The sequence below is a fragment of the Fringilla coelebs genome (assembly GCF_963513975.1).
Source record: "Fringilla coelebs genome assembly, chromosome: 20".
Lineage (NCBI taxonomy): Eukaryota > Metazoa > Chordata > Aves > Passeriformes > Fringillidae > Fringilla > Fringilla coelebs.
In genome coordinates, this window is record NC_140046.1 from 7,300,605 (window position 1) to 7,322,025 (window position 21,421).

At 48.9% G+C, this 21,421-nt stretch overlaps 3 protein-coding genes across 5 annotated transcripts; 1 reads left to right on the plus strand and 2 right to left on the minus strand.

The window, feature by feature from the left end:
- DHX33 (DEAH-box helicase 33) lies at positions 1 to 10,197 on the minus strand. Of its 3 annotated transcripts, none has more exons than XM_084219071.1 (12): positions 9,972 to 10,197; positions 9,165 to 9,325; positions 7,821 to 8,048; positions 6,914 to 7,084; positions 6,195 to 6,380; positions 5,008 to 5,119; positions 4,432 to 4,591; positions 3,977 to 4,065; positions 3,550 to 3,677; positions 2,818 to 3,021; positions 2,005 to 2,091; positions 1 to 454 (listed from the first exon to the last, which is right to left on the minus strand). In XM_084219071.1, the coding sequence occupies exons 1-12, from the start codon at positions 10,144 to 10,146 to the stop codon at positions 311 to 313; spliced, it is 1,845 nt and encodes a 614-aa protein (XP_084075197.1). In that variant the 5' UTR covers positions 10,147 to 10,197; the 3' UTR covers positions 1 to 310. The 3 variants fall into 3 exon arrangements, with proteins under 3 accessions (XP_084075197.1, XP_084075196.1, XP_084075198.1); XM_084219070.1 differs by having other exon boundaries at positions 1 to 619; XM_084219072.1 differs by lacking the exon at positions 2,818 to 3,021 and having other exon boundaries at positions 1 to 619.
- A 1,065-nt stretch (positions 10,198 to 11,262) lies between these two features.
- DERL2 (derlin 2) lies at positions 11,263 to 16,098 on the minus strand. Its single transcript, XM_084218976.1, has 7 exons — positions 15,997 to 16,098; positions 15,490 to 15,555; positions 15,153 to 15,226; positions 14,676 to 14,769; positions 14,046 to 14,241; positions 13,393 to 13,483; positions 11,263 to 12,121 (listed from the first exon to the last, which is right to left on the minus strand). Exons 1-7 carry the CDS (start codon positions 16,087 to 16,089, stop codon positions 12,016 to 12,018), a joined length of 720 nt encoding a protein of 239 aa, XP_084075102.1. The 5' UTR covers positions 16,090 to 16,098; the 3' UTR covers positions 11,263 to 12,015.
- Positions 16,099 to 16,398: 300 nt separating this feature from the next.
- On the plus strand, positions 16,399 to 18,060 carry MIS12 (MIS12 kinetochore complex component). The gene has a single exon (XM_084219082.1). The coding sequence runs from the start codon at positions 16,606 to 16,608 to the stop codon at positions 17,236 to 17,238; it is 633 nt and encodes a 210-aa protein (XP_084075208.1). The 5' UTR covers positions 16,399 to 16,605; the 3' UTR covers positions 17,239 to 18,060.
- Positions 18,061 to 21,421: the final 3,361 nt, after the last annotated feature.

Consider the following 21,421-nt stretch of genomic DNA (forward strand, 5'->3'; position numbering starts at 1 on the left):
TGTCTGTGGGGTGAAACACCACACAGCCATGGCCAAAAGTGTCTGTGGGGTCAAACACCACACACCCATGGCCAAAAGTGTCTGTGGGGTGAAACACCACACACCCAGCCAGCCAAAAGTGTCTGTGGGGTGAAACACCACACACCCAGCCAGCCAAAAGTGTCTCTGGGTTGAAACACCACCGTGCCGCTGTTTGGTTCAGCAGTGATGGCCAGACAAGCTCAGGCCCACCCTGTCCAGCTATACTGGTAATTATTCCAATACTTTTCAGCAAGTCTTTCGGGGAGAAGCAGAGCCAGCTGGTGCCAGGTCAGCTCGTGGCCGTGCGGAGCCTCCTGCGGAAGTATTCGGGCGCGGCCTCCAGCAGCCACTCGGCGTCCACGGGGCACAGGTCGCGCATGTAGCAGCGGCTGGTGCGCAGCAGCCCGGTGAACACCACGCAGGCGGGCTTGCACTGGAACAGCACCGAGGAGGGGTGGATGGCCACCAGCTGCTGAGAGCCCACCGTGCCGTAGGAGCCGTCCGGCCGCAGCTCGGCCGCGTTCATGAACAGGCTGTGGGCCAGGCAGCGCCGCACGGCGGCCGTGTCCCCGCGGCACGACTCCAGGGGCAGCGACAGCTGGGGACACGAGAGTGAGCAACAACAACCTGCACCCTGCTGGGGTACAACCCTGTTTTGTATACAAAGTTTGATACAACCCACTCTCTGGTCAGAGAGAGAGAAAGCTAGATAAGCTTTGCCGTGAGTCAGCTTCTCCCATGAGAAGTTTTGGGGAGCTGGAAAGAAAGAATTCTAAACACTGTGCACCTGGTGTTTTGGAATAAGCTGCTTTGGTCATGAGGTTGTTTACAAATGGGTGTCTTGTTAATTAGCCAATCATGTGAAATGTATTGATTAAATGGTCAATCAGGTCCACTGTGGAGGCAGTGGGGGGGCATTCCCTGCTCTAGGGACACACAAGAAGCTTCCCTCAAAAAGCTCTGTTAGACCCCACTGGCTCCTTCCCCTGTTCCTGTGTCTGTTCCTATGCTCCTGAGCCCCACTTTCCCTATTCCCTGACTGGCCCTCATCTTTGTACTACCCTAAAACCAGGGTCAGCCCCCAGGCCCCTGCGGAGGGTAAGCCAGATCTGTGAGTGCATACTGGGACCTGATAATCTCACTGTGTGGCTGAATAAAACATCTGTGGATATTATGCAAAGGTCCTGTTTGCTTCCTTACCCTGGACTATCTAGCAGTAATTCAGACTGCTACAGTCCATCTGTATCAACCAGTGTATAAAAGAAGCAGTTTCAGTAAAGTCAGGGCTCTTAGCCTGGTTAGCCTTCTGACCTAGAGTCTGTGTCACTTATTACCCAGTCCTGACCCCTACAGTGACACTGTTTCACTTCAGAAATCCTGGGGGTTTTCCCTGTGTCAGGATGCTGGGGGACCACTGGGAATTCAGCAGAGTGGCTGCTAGGCTAAGCCAAGCTAAGAACCACAAAAATGGATCATCACTCTCCTTCTCTGGAAGGGAGTTTAAGGCCAACCAAGATTCACAGATGACACCCCAGAGGGTGGCTCTCCTGTCACTACAGACTGCCAGGGGTTCAGTGGCAGCTCCCAGGCTGTGCCCAGCAGGAACAGCACTGAGGGGAAGCTGCTGCCACACGGAATGCCTGACTCCATGGAGAAACCAGCCAGCACAGGCTGCCAGCACTCCGTGGCACACACAGCACAGTCCCAGCTGCATTAGAGCAGGAAAAACCCTTAGCAAAACCTGTCCTTCCCCTGACAAGTCTTCTCAGAGGTTCCCATTTCTCCTTGACTCACTAAGCCCTGCAGCTTTAAGATTTTGGGATGCAACTGCACAGTCAGGAATTTTAGCCAGCTATTTACAGGAGACTGAAAACAATCCCCCATTTTCTCACTTGGGACTTGGTGCACAGTAACATCAGTTTGGAGACAGACAGGAAAATACCAAAAGGTGAAACAGAGAAATAGAACATGGAAGCAAGTTACCTTTACACAAATGTCCCTGAGCTGAGCTCTGACTTCTGCCATCAGTTTCATGTTCCTGCCATTGATAAAGTTCTCTCTGCACCATCCCTGCAGCAGAGACACCAGGAGTTAGAAGGGCATATTTCTTCACCCCAGGAGCATGACAGCCTTTGGATACCATGAAAAGCAGAATATCCCCTACAATCTGCCTCAGAGTAAACGTGCTGACCCCTTTCCTGGTCATTTCTACCCCCCTTTACTCCACTATGTCTAGATTCCCTCCCACACTGCTCAGAAACAGCAGGTGCTGGTTCTTTTCCCACTGAGAGCTGCTCTGCAAGGCCACCAAGAGCTGCAGAACAGCACTTGTTATCCTGCAGGGGGTGAAAACAAAACAGGTAAGAATGACAGATGCTGCAAGGAATGGGGTGCAGGAGTCCACAGATCCACAAATCAATATGAGGGGTTGATAGGGTAGGATAAATCCATATCTGCTTTTGAATATGCTCAGTGTTCTCCCAATGAATCCTGTCACAGAGCGTGTCCAGGTATTTATCATCAAATCTCAACACTCTCCCACTCCCTTCTGTTTCCAGCTGGAACCAGGGAAGGAAGAGCCCTGCCTGTGATTACAGGGCTGACCCCACAAAGCTCTGCCAGAGCTGTCTGTAGGAACCTTTGTTCCAGAACTTCCTCCAACTCCCCAGATGTAAAGGATGAGCCCTCTTTTCTCTCTGCCCTGGAGGATGCACCTCTGTAGAAGATGCAGGAGTCACTCTGCTCTCTGCTAGAACCTCCTCACCCCACGAGCACTGGCAGCTCAGACCTTCCCACCTTGTGCCCGCTGACGCTCTTGTAGGCCCTGTACACGTTGAGCAGGGTCAGATGATCCCCCTCACTGGAGATGAATTTCTTCCTGACAGCCTGCACCTCATCCCTCTGGGCAGGGGGGTTGTGGAGGACACTGTCCACTGATAACAGTGACACAATGGTCAGGATCTCCTCTGCACAGTGGAACTGGGGGGACAGGAGGATGGCCTGCACAGACACAACAAGACTCATTGTTAGTTGACCAAATCCGCTTCAGCTGGGCAGATCTTTCTGCTCCCTGGCAGCCCAGGAACTCAACCAAACATTGTTTAGGATAATCTCAAACACCTGGGCCTGTAAATCCTCTGATGGGCTCACCAAGCCCTGCCAGGCTCCTTCCTGACACTGCCCAGTGCACAGCCAGCACAAACACAGTGACTGAAACCAACTACAGCAACAGACATTTCATGGACCTGCTAAACAATCCTGAAAATTGCAAGCAAATTTGCTTTGTTCACCTTCAGGAAGTGCCAGAGGAAAGAAATTATCTTTAAAAAAAAACTTCCTTGAATTTAACAACAGATGACAAGTAATCCAGCAATTGTAAATTGTGTATAATCATGTACAGCAAATATACCAGTACAGCTGCAAACACCCCAGATTTCACACCTTGTTTAAGGAGTTTGAAAGAGAAGCATCAATGGAACAGAGATGAGCACATGAGATTTAAAAAGTTCATTTTTCTGCAGTTTTTACCTTGGAGAACTTTGGATCCAGTGGAAAGGCTGCCATTTTCTTTCCCAGGGGGGTCAGGACAGGCTGACCTTCCTTTTGGGTCACAGCTCCCAGCAGGTCCAGCTGATCAATTGCTGCTTGAATAGCATCTGCCAAAACAAGGATGTTGGGCTGTGAGGCCTCCTGCCTCCCACTGAGAGATGTGAAGGATCAGCTGGTTCCATCACTGCCTCCCTCCCCTGGCCAGAGGCACAAGTACTTTCCATTCAGACAAATCAGTGTCCCAAAATGTGGTTTATCCTCCTCTATCCAGGAGAACAAGCACCATTCCCCATTTCCTCTTCCCTTGGCAGTCAGGGCACACCTTCATGTTGTGCTGTTATGACACCTCATGGCCCAAGATTGCTCCCTGCTCCTTTTCCCCAAGGCTGCCCTTGTAGCCACTTACCAGGAGATGGTTTGGACATGAAGTCAAAGGTGAGCACATTGGGAATTTTCAGGGCCAGGAGCTGAAGCACCACACTGGCCAGGTTACATCTGCACAGGCAGAAAAAACAACTGAGACAGTTCTCTTATTTTATTCTTTTTTGCACAGAAGCTGAGATAGAATCTCAGGCCTATACTGCAGCTGGACAGCAGCTGGTGAAGCCTTACTTCCTAAATCAGGAAGAGGCAAGTCCAAAATCTGGAGGACAGTCACAACTATTGCTTTATATGTCTGGAGACTCAGTGCCCAACTGTCCACCCTGAGCAAACATTTCCCAGTTTCTCTGTTTAGTCCCCACACTTCCATTTTTCTCAAGTCGCCCCACCAGCCCCTAGATCCAGTTTTGCTGCTCAGTTCTTCCCACAGCTCCTGCAGTAAAAGAGGTGTGGCAAGGAGTGTGATGGCTCTGTCCTTACCTCTGTATCTCAGGGGTTGTCATTTCCTCAAACTTCTCAAAGTCCTCCTCTGTGTAGAGCCGGTAGCAGATCCCACTCTCCTGTCTGCCCGCTCTGCCCGTGCGCTGCCAAGCCTGGGCCTTGGACACCTGCTGCACTGCCAGCACCTCCAGGCCAGTTTCTGGGCATGAGAAAGCATCAACTCAGTCAGTGCCTGAGGAAGGCACAGCTTTGGAAAACACAGAGGATTAGCAGTAAGAATTCCCAGGGTTTGCCATTCAAACCCGGCTCAGAGATCACTTGGTTCAGCCCAGTGAACTTCAGCACTGTGCTTCACTTGGTTCAGCACTGTGAACTATCCCATGCTGTGTCCATGAAGAGAAGATTCACATTTGACAGATTTTTACCCCTTTTATTTGGCTGATACTCAAGAAAACCCCACAAAAACACCACCAAACCCCACACCCCAAACCTGGGACATCAATTTAAACAGCACGGAGGGTGTTTGAAATCCTCTTTCAGTGGGGCTTATGGCCTCCAGTAACTTCCACAAACCCAAACCCAATCTTGGCCCTGTTCCTCCTCAGAATTCCTCACCAGGGCTGTATTTCTTGGCTTTGACCATGCCTGTGTCCACAACGAATTTTATTCCAGCAATGGTGATGGAGGTCTCTGCGATGTTGGTGGAGAGGATCACTTTGCGACAGCCCTGGGAGGAAGGAAAATCAAACCCAGGCCAGGCCACCTCAGAGCAGCTGCAACACAGAAATTCTGCTGCTTCTGGCCAGTGTGGGCCAAGCCCCACATTGTGAGCACAAAATGTGCTTGCTGTGCCAGGTCTCAGAAACTAAAGTAATCTTCAGTTTCTAATCAGCTTCTGAAACATTCTTCTGCATTTGCAATAAAACACACCACCAGAACAGCTGTTCTCAATACATCTTTCAACAATTTTGGTTTCACTTCTGGCACATTTATGTTCTCATTTATCTGTTGAGTAGGTAAAAAAGAGCCTGAGGCAGCATCAATTCCTTTCCTTATGGCCCTGACAAACATTCTCAAGTTTTCAGGTTATTCAGTATTTCCCCCATTAGCTGCTGGAGCTTTTTTGGGTTATGGACAAAAAATTCCTATGAAATGGAGGAAATTTAAATTCCTGTGCCTTCTAATTCTTCCTTCTTTTTATGATCCCATGTGACTTACTGAAGGCATCTGTTAAAACCATCACAGTTACAGTGTTTTATATCTCTGGAACCACCCAGCCTAAAGCCAACAGAGACTATTGTCACTGTTATATTTTCTGGAAAAATCCCCTTGCCCAGGAGTCTTCTCCTGGGAAGCTGAGAAGCCTCAGAGAAAAAGGAAAACAATATTATCTCATTTGCTTCTCCTGTGTTTTGCTGCTTTGGAATGCTTTTAGACACTGCTTACCAACAGGTGATTGTTTCATTGGTTTCATGTGAATTGTTTTGCTTAATGACCAAACACAGTGTGTTGAGACTCTGGAAGGAGTCATGAGTTTTCATTATTATCTTTTAGCCTTCTGTAAGTATCCCTTCTGTATTCTTGAGTATAGTTTAGTACAGTATTCTTTAATATAACATAGTATCTTTAAATAATAAATTAACCTTCTAAAAACACAGAGATGCATCATTCCTCCCTTCATCTGGGAACCCCATAAATACAAGAGACTACTGATTGCTATCAGTACAGACTGCTTTAGCCCCTTAAAGCCCACAGATTTTATCCCAAGACTCATTGAAGCAAAACCCCTGCTATTCCCTCACCTCAGGGGTCGGTTTAAAGGCACGGAGTTGTTGGGAGTGGGGCAGAGAAGCATAAAGGGGCAGCACTGTCATCCGTGGGCAGCCCTCGGGGAGATGCTGGGCAACGTCTCGACAGGTTTTGGTCATTGCTTCAATTTCTTCCTGACCAGTCAGGAACACCAGGATGTCCTGGCATGCAGGGGCTTCCTGGAGCCAGAGGAAAAAGCAAGTTAGGAGGGTTTGGGTAGAAAAGGAGAAGTGAGATTGGTAAGGAAATGTGGTTCTGGCAGCAAGTCACTGAAGTGGGCTAAGAAGAAAGAGAAGACAGACACGTGGTGCAAGGATGGAACAGCCAGAATTCCCAATGGATTCACCAGAGACAAAGAGTAAATCACATTTTGAGAGATCAAGTGTTAAAAGGATGGAGAAATTGCTGTGTCCTCAAATAACCTGTGTCCAGGTCAGGCAGAGAGGGCCAGCAAGCAACCAGGTACAGAGAACTCAGGTGAGGGGAACATGCAGGTTTTAGGCATGAGCTGACATTATAAAGCTTTGCAAGGCAGTCTCCCTTCAGCTCCAGCCTGGACAAACAGGTCCCAAATCAGCAGCAGCAACTTCCAAGCAGTAAATGCAGTTTAATGAAACAACACAACAATCCAGGTGCTTGGCAGCCAAACACCCCAGCACAAAACACCAACCCCTGGCCCCAGAGGGACACAAACCTGGAGAGACCCTCATACCTGGTGGATTTGGAAGATGGACACCAGTGCTGCCTGCAGGTAGTCACTCTGCCTCTCCTTGGTGTAGAAGATGTCAATGGGATGCTGCCGGCCCTCCAGATAGATGACAGGAGCTCCATTGAAGTACTGGGAGAACAGGTCAACATCCATGGTGGCTGACATGACAATCACCTTCAGGGGGAGCACAGCATGGGTCAGCACTGCAGCTTCCATCCAGCTGGACACCAAGGAGTCAGGACCAGCCAAAAGTCAGCTTCTGGATCCTGAGAACCATGCTCCAAACAGCTCACAGGCTTTGGAACAGAAGACAGTGATCTCCCCTTGTTAAAGCCATCAGCTTTTTAACACAAGCAGAAAATGGTGTGACAGAATGGGCTGGTGTGTGAAACAGGACCATGCAAGGCCCCTGCCAGGCATCTCCAGCAAAGCCAACGTGCTTTCACACAAACTCCTGACATGTCCACCCATCCCATGTGCAGTGCCCTACCTGGGAACGAGCATGTCCCATCAGCCAGAGCTGATCACCTGCAGTCATTTCAGCAGCAGTGCCAAAACCTCTCCAGAACTCTATCTAGTGTAGAGCTCTCCAGCACTCTGTCTAGTCTAGAGCTCCCCAGCACTCTGTCTAGTCCAGAGCTCCCCAGCACTCTGTCTAGTCCAGAGCTCACACCCAAAGGGCTTTGGTGGGAAAAGGGTATCATGGTGGTGACCAGATACCTTGTTCAGAGGTGTCATATCAGGCCCTCACATCATAAGTCAAACACTCTTGAGACCTTAAGTGACTTTTTAGGAACAGAAAAATGGTCAAGGCTGAAATTCCAAACCCTTTGGAAGGCCCCAGGAGAAGCTCAGAGCACCCAGAGCCCAGCCCCACCCCGCCCTTCACCACCATCCCGGATGAACACACTTTCAGCGGCCGCAGGCCCCGCTCCTTTCGCTTCTTTTGAGCGGCTTTGACCACCCCAAAGAGCACATCGGTGTGGATGGTCCTCTCGTGGGCCTCGTCCAGGATGGCCACGCTGTACTTGTGCAGCAGGGGGTCCCCGATGGCCTCGCGCAGCAGCATGCCGTCCGTCAGGAAGCGCAGCCGCGTCTCGGCGCACGAGCAGTCGTCGAAGCGCACCGTGTAGCCAACCTGGGCAAGGAGACGGGCACACAGACTGGCATTTCCCACTGCCATCGTGCCACAGGCAAGGGCTACAAAGCCCCTGGGCATTGCACTGAGCCAACCAGCTCTGGAAAGCAGAGTGGTTTATCTGCTGTCAGCAGTTCCTCTTGCAAATGTAGCAAGCCACCCAAAAGATACTCCCAACATTTCTAGGTGGCTTCTTCCTAACCAGAAGTCCATCACAAATGCCCACCAAGTTCAGTTTAATTTGTCCTTCCTTCCTTCCCTTCCCTTCCTGAAATGATTCCAGGCTCTCCAAGGATTTTATGCAGAAGTCTTTCTCCCCCAGGCCTGCACTAATTCAGCACTCTGCTCTCCTTGACAGTGATTTCTGACACAGGAGTAATGGAAGAGAGCACAATGGGTTGTTTTTTTTTTTGGTTTTGTTCATGAATCAGTATTTTTTCAAGTAGAACCACCCAGATCAGGAAGTTTAATACCACAGAGACAGACCATGCCCACCCTGTCATGGGACAGGTAAAGAGCCATTTCTGTCCATTCATTTAATTATAGAGACAGAGAATATCCTGAGCTGGAAGGAACCCACAGGGATCATCCAGGTCAGCCCCTGGCCCTGCACAGACACCCACCAACCCCACCCTGGGCATCCCTGGCAGCGCTGTCCAAACTCTCCTGGAGCTCTGGCAGCCTCGGGGCTGTGCCCATTCCCTGGGGAGCCTGGGCAGTACCCAGCACCCTCTGGGGAAGCACCTTTCTCTGATATCTAGCCAAGACTCCCCTGACACAGCTGCAGCTGTTCCCTCAGGTCCTGTCCCTGGCCACAGAGAGCAGAAATTGGAGCTGCCCCTTGGGAGGAAGCTGCAGACCAAATTCTCCACTTCTCCAGCTGAACAGACCAAGTGCTCTCAGCCATTATTATTATGTGGCCCCTCCTGACCCCTCACCTTCTTCATGCTGCTCCTTTGAGCACTCCCTGACAGCTTTTACATCCTTGTTACATTGCTACAAAACCAATTATGAAATTAAGACTACCCCCCCCTGTTATTACCCTACCCATTGCAGCCTGACAGAGCCCCATCCCCAGAGCAGCACCAAACCAAAATTCATCTGCAGATAACCTACCAGCTTCCCCAGCTCTGTCCTCTTCTCCTCAGCAACCCTGGCAGCCAGGGTGACAGCTGCCACCCTGCGGGGCTGGGTCACAGCGATGACACCGGGGTGGCCGATCCCCGCCTCGTACAGGTACTGAGGGAGCTGAGTGGTCTTCCCCGAGCCTGTTTCTCCTAAGGAATACCAAGAGAATAGAGTTTCCCCCCACACTTTTATAGCATTGACAAACTGGGTTTTTTATGTTAACTTTTAGCCCTATTTGAGGATGGGGAAGCTGAAGACAGAGAGGGAAAGTGCCACCACAAAGCAGTGGCAGGTCAGAGATGGCACCAACGCCACCTCTTGCTGCTGGGCCACTCCTCTGCAGGGCTCCAGCCACACTCTGGTTCAGAAACTTACTCCAGCCTCTCTGGAGGTGAAGTGTCTGTGCTGTGACACTAACAGGAGTGACATTTTTCATTTAATTACAATAAGTGCTGAGTCTTTTGACTACCAGGTGGGAAGCTGTACACCTTCAGCTCCTGAAAGTCTAACAAAAAGCTTTTTCGTTTGCACTCACAGAAAGCATAATAAAATCAGTGAAAATGTAAGTGAGGAGGGTCTTCAGAAGAGGAGAGTTTGGCTTCAGAAGAGGAGAGCTTGGCTATCTGGCTTTGACTGAAATCCTTTAACCTGCTCCACGGAAACCGAGTCCCCGCTGCCAAAGCACAGAAGTCATTCCCTGTTCACCACACTCCAGACTTACACCCAGACCGTTTCTGGGCAGCTTTCCCAGCCCAGCCCGCTCCGTGCGGGAGCAGCAGTGGTCCCGGCACTCACCGATGAGGACGGCGGTGTCGAGGCGGCGGAGCCGGGCCAGCAGCGGCCCGCGGGCCCCGGAGATGGGCAGGGAGCGCCGCTGCACGTGTGCGGGCGGCGCGGCGCTCTGGGGCTGCGTGCCGGGGGACGCCGCCTTGAACCGCTTGGCCGGAGGCCCCTCTCTGTCCGGAGCCATCGCCCCTCGCGGTGCCGGCCCGGTCCGGTCCGGTCCGTCCCGCCGGGGCTCTCCCGGGGCTCCGGGACCACGCCGCACGGGCTCCCTGGCGCAGTGATGACGCCATCGCGCGGCGCTGCGCGGAGCATCCTGGGAGTTGTAGTCCTACCGCCGCCGCCGCCATTTGCAGCGCTCCCGGCTCCGGGCGCCCCTCGGGAGCCTCGGAAAAATCGCGGAGCCCAAAGGGCAGCAAAATGCAGCCGAGGGCTGCGGGCAGGGAACGGACATGTTCCCACTCAGGACTTGTCCCAGCAACAAGCTACGGCTTGTTACTGAACTTAAAAAGAACACTGAACTTAAAAAGAACACACAAAAATAAGGTTTTTATCTCATACCTGCCTCATAACCTACGCTTAAGCAACATTGTGCAAAACACTTTCATTCATTCTTGCTCGTCTTAACAATCAAAACTGCCCAAAAAAACAGACCAAAAAACCTGTAAAACTCCCCAAAGCTTCCATAAGTTTTATAACCTTCAACAGATAAAAATGCAGACACAAATTACCTCCCACATTTTATCAGAATCTAACACGCTGCTTGTAGACAAAGCATTTCCCCTGAGCAGCTCACATTTCTCTCCTGGACTATAAACTTAAAAAACTAAAACCTGTAATGAGTTTTTAAAAGCAAAATTTGAGAGTAAATGAGATAATCACATGTCATGGGTAAGCCCATCCTCTAAAAATGCAGAATGAAGATGCAGTTTTAACTCCTTTCATCTATTATGATATAACTAATAAAACTAATAAAAATACTTTTTATGGCAATTTAAGAACAACTGACCACGATGAGCTGAACTGAGCTCCAAATTCCTATGTGGCTGCTCAGAGATATTTTATAATCAATTTAGCTTTAAGCTAAATGCCACTCAGTCTCACTGGCCTGTGTTGGACACAACAAACTTCATCCACAGAGCACAGATTTCACATCCAGAGCAGACAATGCTGTGTCCTGCACTTCTCAGACACTTGTGGGAAAAACTGCAGGTATCTCTGTCTCTTCAAGGATTTGCTTTTTCCAGCCCCTGCTGCCTCAAGACTACAGGATGATACAGAGGATTAACCAAAAAGGATCCACAAGACATTTTATTCAACTCATCATCATTTTTTGAGTCCTGACTCCAGACAAGTTTCCTTCTCTAGTGCTGCAGGTCATCCAGTAACAGCAGAGAGCACACGGGGGTGGATTTTGCAGGCACACCTATTTAACCACCAGCCTGAAAACTGGGCACCTGAACACACAGTCCTTGGGGGAAAAAAACCACCAAAATGTAGCCTCAGCCTGCAGATCATTCCAAAATCCCAGCTGGCAGAGTGGAAAGCTGCATGTTGCGTTCCCTGCAGTTCAAAGATGACTGGAGACAGCAGCACCACAGATTAAAGAACCTTTTGCCATTGAAATAGTGACTTAGCCTTTCAATCATCTTGCAGTTGTTTTATCCAAGAATAAAAAAATGAGTTAAATCCCAAAAAGTTGGGTTTGTCCCCTGTAAAGCTTCCCATAGAGTTTCATGTATCAAATAACTTGAAAAAAATGCTTTAGAAATCACTTTAAACAAGTACTTGCATGGCCTCGTTAACTGAAGTTAACAGGAAACAGTTTCCAGTTTTACATTTTTGGCTCCACTGGATTTAGATGATGTCCAGCACAATGAGCTCCCTGATTGGGAAGGGTGCTGGGAGTGCCTCGGGTGAGACTGCATTTCATAAAGTGCTTGTGTTCCAAACCATAGAGCTGTCAGAGTCCTCTGTGTGCTGGGGAAGGAGTCCCCACGGGGCAGGAGCCAGGCCAGTGTCTGCCAGGGATGGCTGGGACAGCCCCAGGCCCTGATTAACCCCCGAGGCGCTGCCCCTCTCCCCAGGCAAAGCCTCCTGGCCTCTCCTCTGGCAAGGGGTTGTAATTAGGGTCATCCTCTGGGGTGTCAAATATTGCTTTCCTGCAAAACACAAAGCATGGTTATCCTTCAAAACACAGCTTTCACTGTAAGATCAAAACATCTCACACGCTGCACAGCGTCTTCCCTCAAGAACAGCTTGCCCAGGCAGTGGGATTTATGTCTCCACTTTGGTGCCACTAGGAAGGAGATCCCAAATCAAGACTGGTGAGGTTAATCTCCTGCTATTTATCTATAAATATTCTATATCAGATATCTTCAGGATAGTCTTATGATTCTGTGAAAAACAATATCAAGACAGCTCACATGCTGCACGGTGTCCTCCCTCAAGAACAGCTTGCCCAGGCAGTGGGGTTTATGTCTCCACTTTGGAACCACCAGGAAGGAGATCCCAAATCAAGACTAATGAGGTTATTCTGCTATTTATGTATAATTATTCTATGCCAGACATCTTGAGGATAGTCATATGATTCTGTGAAAAACAACATCAAGACAGCTCACAGTGTTCTCCCTCAAGAACAGGTTGTCCAGGCAGTGGGATTTATGTCTCCACTCTGGTGCCACCAGTAAGGAGATCCCAAATCAAGACTGGTGAGGTTAATCTCCTGCTATTTATCTATAAATATTCTATGCCAGATATCTTCAGGATAGTCTTATGATTCTGTGAAAAACATCAAGACAGCTCACATGCTGCACAGTGTCCTCCCTCAAGAACAACTTGCCCAGGCAGTGGGATTTATGCTCTCCCATTTGGAGTCACCAGGAAGGAGATCCCAAATCAAGACTAACGAGGTTATTCTGCTATTTATGTATAAATATTCTCTGCCAAACATCTTATGATAGTCTTATGATTCTGTGGAAAACAACCATCAGAGGTGTTCTGGGAGAGCACCAGAGGGGATTAGAGCATCCATACAAGAGGGAACTGAGTGGGAGATATAAACACTATAAACACTGAAAGATTTTTTTTTCCCAAAATTGTGATGTGAGGATGATTACAGAAGAAAAAAAACCATTACATATCTTATATGTAATACCTCAGCCACTGTTCAGCAGGAGACACAGCTGTGGTGTTTTCAGCAAAGCCTGACAAGTGTTATCAGAGAAACCAAAGGTAAAATCCTTTAGGTCTTCTCCCAGTTAAGTTGGTTCCCACTTAAATTCCAGCTCCTTGTTTGGCAACACAAGTTCAATAAAAAGCAAGAAGAGACACCCCCCAATTCTGTCTCTGCCCAGATGATGTGACTGAATTGCAAACAGTTTTCCAAACAAGCTTTTCCCACGTCTCTTCCAAAGCAGACACCAATACTCACAGGACAGACGGTGTTCTCAGGAGCCTCCCACCACCAGGCTGATTGGGAAAGACATCCTCTAAGAAAAAATATATATGCCCAACAGCAATGCCTGGTATAGAAACAAAAGCCAAAAGGTGATTCTTCAGTGGTTCTCCTTTACAACTCTCAAATGCTTTACACTAGAGTTTTCAAAAAAACAACATACACTGGTTCTTTCACAGAAAATTTGATGATACAGAAATACAAAACCTAAGGAAGGAAGCTAACAGCAGGTAAAAAGCTTAACTTACACTACAGGACGTTAATATTGGGGAAAGGTCTTGTCATTATTAAAAATACTGATGTTTTGGCTCTATTAGAGTTGATAAAATAGTAATATAAACTATTTTATTTCAGTAGACTGATGCTATAGTCAGATGACGCATCAGGGCTGATTCCAAGCAACAAAAAGCCAAAACATCAAAAGCTCTTTCTATCCTTATCACAGCACAAAACATGCTACAATGGCTAAAAAGCAGAAAAGCCTAAAAATATAAATATAAAATAATAAATATATCAGAAGAACTGACACCAAGCATTAGTTAACCCAAAAATGGGACAAATCCCCATTTTCTGTTTCACATAAAACACGAGGAGGAACAGATCCTCATGAGATTGCTGCCACTGCTCACCCAGGAGATCCACAATGATGGAGTTCCCCAGGAGCAGAGAAAAGCCCATCAACACCCAGGGTAGAAAAGGGGCTTGGAAGATGAGGAGCCCGAAGAAGTTCATGCGGACGTAGGGGTTCCTGCGGCTCCACACGTACACCAGCATGATGGTGAAGGCCTGCCCCAGGAACACCAGGTTCACAAACAGCCCAAAAAGCTGCCATGGCTCGTTAAGGAAACCCTTGTGAGGTCAGGAATTTCACAGATTAATTTGTAATCTTGTGTTTTCCACACTGCTGGTAAATCCACTTTCTCATCAAGTTACTGTCCTTCAAATCCAACGTGTGCAGAAGGATTCGCGGTACCTGCAGCATGAATAATCTCATGAAAGCAGAATTTAATTCTTCACAGATAACCTGAGCATGATCTCACACCTGAACAATCCCCTGACAACCTAATTTCCACAATCAAGAAGAAAAAAACCTGAAAAACCAGCAACAATCCCAAAGCATTCAAAACCACCCGAAAAAAAAAATCAGTACTCCTTGAGCAACAAACTACATTAAGGTAACAGTAACAACACGGTTTCAGCTCTCCTTCAGACTTCTGGAGCTTTACTAAAGGAGCTTGGAATTAAAACAGAAAGGATACAGTCATTAAAAGTCCTCCAAAAAGGAACATAAATACAAAATCTGCTGTGCGACCCCGGAAAGAGCCTTCCTCGAGCATGCGGCAGTACCGGTATCTGAGGCCAAGGTCAGGAAAACTCCAGAGCAAGTGAGTTCAGAGACACATCCATGCAGAAAATTATTCCCTTCTACAGCAGCTTAAAAGTGTTTTGTCAATTTACTGCATCACTTGGCTCTTTCTGGATACTTCAGCACTGAGGGTGAGCCAGGAGACAAAAAAGTTACCTGGAATTTTCTGCTGCAGCACCAACCTGATGGATCAGGCTTGTACAAATTCTTAACACCAAAAAATTCTTGACCACTTAAAAATGAGACCCCCTTGAAGTTGGCATTGCTGAATTCCCAGGAACTCAACCTCTCCTGTGTGCAGGTACAGAAACATTCCTGCACTCTGGAGCTCTGCTTGCCAAGGGAACCAACACAACTTGGTGAAGGATACAAAAAGATCATGTTAAATAAAAAATTAAAGCCAACTGGTCCAAAGAACAAGTAGTTTGTGATTAATCTCCATATCTGGAAATAAGACAAATACAAGGACTTTAAACATGACAGCTTATTTTTATTGTCTAAGCAGATAAACAAGCAACAATGAAACTGAAATCTCCTTTACAGAAAATGAAACTAAGACCTATTTTAAGGCATAGTAGTCTGCACTCTGCCTACAGTAACTTTTCAAAAGTGTATTTCTAACACAAAAAGTACACTGTTTTGAGACTTAACACTTAAAAAGCTCTACAGCACATTTTAAAATCTACAGCGCTTCAGAACACACTTACTTGAAAGTGCTTAAATATTAACTCAGGGTTGAAATACAGCTGGAAGGGCGTGATAAGTTCTAATTGCTGAAAAAGAAGAAAACATTTCGAAAGGATCAATACAAGAAACAAACAAACAAACAAAAAAAAAAAAAAAAAAAAAAAAAAAAAAAAAAAAAAAAAAAGGAAGGAGAAAAAATACACAAATACACACCCAAAACAGCACAACCCATTCCTGCGTGCCAAAAAGAGCCCAGCAAGTCACATCAGCACTGTGAGTTTTCTGGCAAGTGGGAGCCTCAATACAACAACCCTCTGGCGCTGCTGTCGTTATTAATTCGTGCTTTTCACCTCCCCGGGGCCCGTTCCGGGAATCCCCGAATCGCTCAGGGGGTCTCGGGGCTCCAGACCCGGCTCGGAGCGCGGGCTGTGCCTGAGGGCTCCCCTTCCACGGCTACCCCGGGCCCGGCTTGCCCCCCCCCCCCAGCTCCCGTCACGGCCTCCCTCCCTCCCGCGGCCACCACTGACCACGGCGGCGGTGGTGAGGACGCAGGCGGTGGTGTAGGCCCGGGTCACGGGCGGCACCTGCAGGTACTCCTGCCGGAACGTCTGGTACGCCATCTTGGCGGCCCCGCCCCGTCCCGTCCCGTCCCGCCCGCCTCCGCGCCCGCCCGACGCTCCGCGCTCCCATTGGCTGAACCGCAGAGCCCTCCCTCCACTCTGCGCTCTCATTGGCCGACTGCCCAGCTCGCGGCTGCCGCTCCGCACTCCCATTGGTCGCCTTACAGTGCCCGCCCATACCCTTCGCTGTCATTGGCCGAGAGGCCGCGCTTCGCCCGCCCGCCGAGGGACGGAGCGCTCGGTGATTGGGCGGGAGCGTGCTCTGGCGGGCGCTGATTGGCTGCGGGCGGGGCGCTCTGAGGCGGCGCTCGAGCGAGGCGGGAAAGCGGCGGCGGCGGCAGCGCCGGGTCTGGGAACCGTCCTCGGGCAGCGGCCCCGGGCCAGAACGGCAGCGGCAGCAGCGGCCCCGGGCCCGAACGGCAGCGGCAGCAGCGGCCAGAGCGGCCCCGCTGCCTCGGGTAACGCCCTGCGAGAGCCGCCTTCCCCCGCGGCCCGGCCGCCCCGGCCCCCGCCGCCATGTCGGTGGATCCCATGGCCTACGAGGCGCAGTTCTTCGGCTTCACGCCGCAGACGTGCATGCTGCGCGTCTACATCGCCTTCCAGGACTACCTGTTCGAAATGATGCTGGTGGTGGAGGGCGTGATGCTGAAGAAGCTGGACGGCATTCCCGGCTGCAAAATCAGCCCTTCCAAGATCCGGAAATGCACCGAGAAATTCCTGCTCTTCATGAAGGAGCACTTCGATAAACTGTTCTCTAAAATGGAAGAAGTGCTGCTGCAGCTGGTGCTGAACATCCCTAAGAACGTGCTGCTGCCCGAGGACAGGGTGCAGGAGCAGTATCCCTACAGCGAGGAGGAATTCCAGGCGCTGCAGGATGAGCTGGAGCAGCTGCAGCAGCAGTGCAGGGCAGAGGCGGTCCTGGAGCAGGAGCTGCGAGCAGAGCTGGAGGAGCAGAAGGCGGTCAAGGCCGAGCTGGAGAAGATTTTGCAGTGCTTTGATGGGCTTGAGAACATCTGCAGGGAGCACGGGGCTGGCAACTTCAAGGAAAGCTTTGCCCTCCTGACACAGAGCTGTAAGAAATTGCAGGATGTGCTGAAGGAGGTTGAGGAGAAGAGCAAAAAAATGAACCAGCTTGATCAGTTAATGTAATGGAAATTCTGAGAAGGCAACAGATGCCATACAGAGAGCTTGCTTAAAATGACAGGGGCTTGTCTTTCTCTTAGTGCTGCCAGGATTTGGTCTAAAAGCTGTTGAACTGTGCCATTTGCTCCTCCCTAAGGCAGGAAGGAGAGAAAGCCTGTAAAATGTAACTCAGATTGTTAACTTCCTAAGTTTTGGGTCGCATAACCTGAGTTTGAAAACACTGAATGTTACCTTTGAACACTGAATGTAGCACTTGCCTGTTTTAAGGGTTGTAAAAACAAAGCCTCCTTAAGACTTGTAGAAATGTGTAGGTGGCTTCCAGCCTGAGGTCAGAGAGACCGCTGGGACTTTGCTGGTGGCCAAGGAGCTGCCTGGCCGTGGCTACGGTGCCTTTCTTTGTGTTTGGGAAACCAGCAAGGAGGAAATGCAGGGAGAAGGATGACACTGGTGTTGACAAGGTTCTGACGAGATCTGTTGGCATCAAACCAAATTTCAGCCCAGTTTCTGGAATCTCAGGGTTCCTCACCACTCCACCTGTGCTTGAGGTTCTGTGAGCCCAGAGCAGAAGCCACTGGAGGAAATGAGTGATTCCATCACTTTGTCCTACATCACCTTATGTTGCTTTATATATATATTTGTTTGGGGGTTTTTTGTTGCCCAGTGTCCCTTTTCTACTAAAAAAATATTTCTTTTATTAACATTTAATCATATTTTCCTGTGAAAATGTTGCAGATGTTGATAAGCTCTTGTGTCTTAAACTTATTCTCTCTGTACTTAATTCAAAATCCCTGACAGTCTGTGCATCTTCCCATGTCAGTTTTTTAATCTCCTGTTTAGTCCTGTCATTAAATATCAGTATTAATTTCTACTTTACTAGCATAGAGATTTAAAAGTCATTAACCCTGTTGAATCATTTAGAGGTTATTGCAATAAAAAAGTGTATTGAAAACATAAAACGCAGTTTGGAATTCTTTCTTCCCTGGATTGAGAAGAGTAAGATGTGAAAAGTGTCACTTGGCAGCAGAGGGCAGCAGCAGCCCGGCCCAGGGATCTGCTCCACAAGAGCTTGGTCTGTTTTTCCAGCTCAGTGTGACTTTCCTGGACAACAAGAATTATTGAGTTTCCTCAGGTGAATAATTTGTTTTATCCTCAGTAAATAGGAGACACTTTTCCTGTGTGTTCTGTGCCCGGAGTGACCACACAGGGATTGGCAGAAAGCTGGACCCTACTGAGTTTGTACACCCCAACACTGCATTTTCCTTCAAAAAGGATTTATTCCCATTTTCACAGGTTTCTCCTCCAGCCAGAGAGAGACAATTTCACTGCCAGGCCAGGGTTCCTCCCAGCTGGAGTGCTGGGTGAGGGGGATGCTGGGCACAGTGGTTGTACTGGGCTGTGCCTGGCCCACTCGCTGACCCTGGCATTTTGATGTTCTGCTGTGTCACCAACCAGGGAAATGTGTCCACAACTAAACCTGGGATTGAGCATCCCACCCTCCTGGTGTGGATTTAACCCAGGCCCTCTTGTGATCATCCCTTCCCACCTGCTCTCAGAAATGCCATCCTCCCACACACACTCCCAGCACTGCAGTCACCATCATCAAATATTTTACAATAAATTACACCCTGATGCTCCAGAGAGCAGTGCAGGAGCAGTGCCCTCAGGCAGGGAGCTGTGGCAGCTCATGGAATCACAGAATTCTTTGGGCTGGAAAAGTCCAGCAGCTCCCCAGCACTGCCATGGCCAGCACTCCCCTGTCCTCCGGTGCCACATCCACAGAGGCTGCACCCAATGGCACTGGTGAGGCACCCCCAACTCCAAATCATGTCTGTGGGGTCTCTGGAGATTCAGAGCCTCGTGAGCAGCTTGACTCCATCCCCAGTGGCCTCTCCATCTGTCCTTGTCCCACTCTGCCCAGGCTCCCATCACTCTCAGAGGCAGATCCAGAGTGTCCATGGCCATGGTCCCACTGGTGACAAGGCAGGCACAGACAGGGTAGCACCAGGAGCAGGACCTGGGACTGGCTTGAATGTGATCATCCAGATGGATGATTTTAATGCTCATTTTCTCCCAATACTTGCATGGAGCTGAAATATTCAGGCTGGGAATTCATAATACCCAATGTAAAAACTGCAACCAACTGCTCGTAAAACATTTCCAAGAGACTTTTTCAAGAGAAAGAGCCTTGATGTCAAGCACTTGGTGCAATGAACACCCCAGGAGCAGACTGAGGTCTGAGGGAAATAAAGGCACTGCTTTTCCCACCAGGATAATGCCCTCCTGCTCTGGGACACACAGGAGGAGCCCTGAGGATCCATGGTGCTGAGGATGTCCTGGCAGCTGGATGCTCCATCAGATTGAGAATGGCTTCAAGCCCCTCTACACTTCCTGGGACTGTCAGACAAGCAGCAAAACTCACCCCTGGGAATAAAAGCATGTCCTGGCTGTGAGGAGGAGGAGTGCAGCTGGAATTGCAGGCCCTGTGCATGGAGAGGGGTCAGGGAAAGTGAGGAAGGCCCTGGCTCCGTGTCCCAGGGATGCTGGTTTGCCCTGCAAACCCCGAGGGGTTCAGTTCCCTGTATAAAATCTAAACTAAGAAATTTTTGGCAGCATTCACAGGCAGTTGGAGCAGTGCAGCCCTCCTTGACTTAGATGCTGAATAATGGTGTAATTAGCAGCCGTTAACGAACCCACACCTGGCAAAATGCCGGGGGGAGGAGGGGGTTACCATATGCCTCCTCATTAAAAGCCTTAATTACAGGCAGGAAATGCTGGTGGCAGCCACAAGCTTTAATCACTTCACCTCAAGCTGGTGGTGGGTCAGCTTCTGCCTTTGCTGTCCCATGGTGGCTCAGGGCTCCCATCCCTGTCCCTATCCCACAGCAAAGCTGAAGGGACCAGCAGGGCAGGGAAAAAGATATTTATTTGCTCTAATAATGAAAAAAAAACCCTGTTGTGGCAAAAAATTTTCTCCCACAGGGATTTTTGCTGGCACAAATTGAGCAAGAGCATCCCCCATTCTTAAAAGAACCCTGTGGAAACTCCAAATAAAAAATAATAGAGATGGACAGAGAGAGAGCGCCAGGCACTGTGAGTTATTCCAGCTGGTGATTGCAGCAGCTCTTCCCTTATGTGTTTGCACATCACACACCATAAAATAGGATGGGAGTGAACATTCCAAGTGCTCACTGGGATTTCCAGAGAGCTGCCCCAGTGCTGCCTCCCCTGCACCCCAGCCCTGGCAATAAAATAAATGGGGCAGGGAAAATGGGCACTCAGCTCCCATTAGTGGCTAAACATTGATTTACTCAAGCAAAGAGGTCAGGGCTTGGCTGCTGGTGGCTCCTGGCCATGTTTCTGGGACATCCCTGGAAACTGTTAGAAAAGAACATGGTAAATAATTTTTTCCTACTCAAGGAGAAGAAAATGGAAAACCTGGAAATGTCTGGCAACAAAGGAATCACTTTCACATATGAGAGGTTTTTTTCTCCCTAATTATACCATAGGAGAGAGGGAATGTGATTAAAAAGAAAAAACCATGTCCCTCACACAGCTCTGCATGGCTTTGGCTGCTCCCCTGGCTTTTCATCCTGCTCTGCATCCATCTCACCCTGCTGCAGTTGGGTTTGGGTTGGAAGGGACCTTAAAGATCATTTGTTCCCTGCCATAAGCAGAGATACCTTTTACTAAACTAGGTTGTGACAAAATCATTGTAGGAATTTAATTTCAGCTTGAAGAGGAATAATAAATAAATAAACAAACAAAACTAGAAAACAAACAAACTAGACAAATAACATTGAGGCAAGATGGAGCCTTTGGAGGTCAATCCACTGGGTGGATCCTGCAGGTGGTGATGCCCCAAAACTGAACACTTTGAACCCAATGGTCACAGCTATGCCCCTTCTGCTTGGGGTCTGTCTCTGTAGCTCTGATTAATCTTGCCCCCTTTCCTGGGCAGCCCTGCCTCCCAGTGCTGGGCTACTGGGGATTCCATTACCCCTCATTTCCCCACAGGAAGGAAATCCTCCTGCTGCTTTGTCTGCTTATCCCTCCTAGGCTCTTATTACTCCCACTTACACAATTCAGAATATTAATCCCTCCTGTCACCTTAATTTCTAATAATTAGTATTTGGTGTAACACTGTAGCAGACAGCAGCTCTTAATGAATATTATAATAGGCACTAAATTA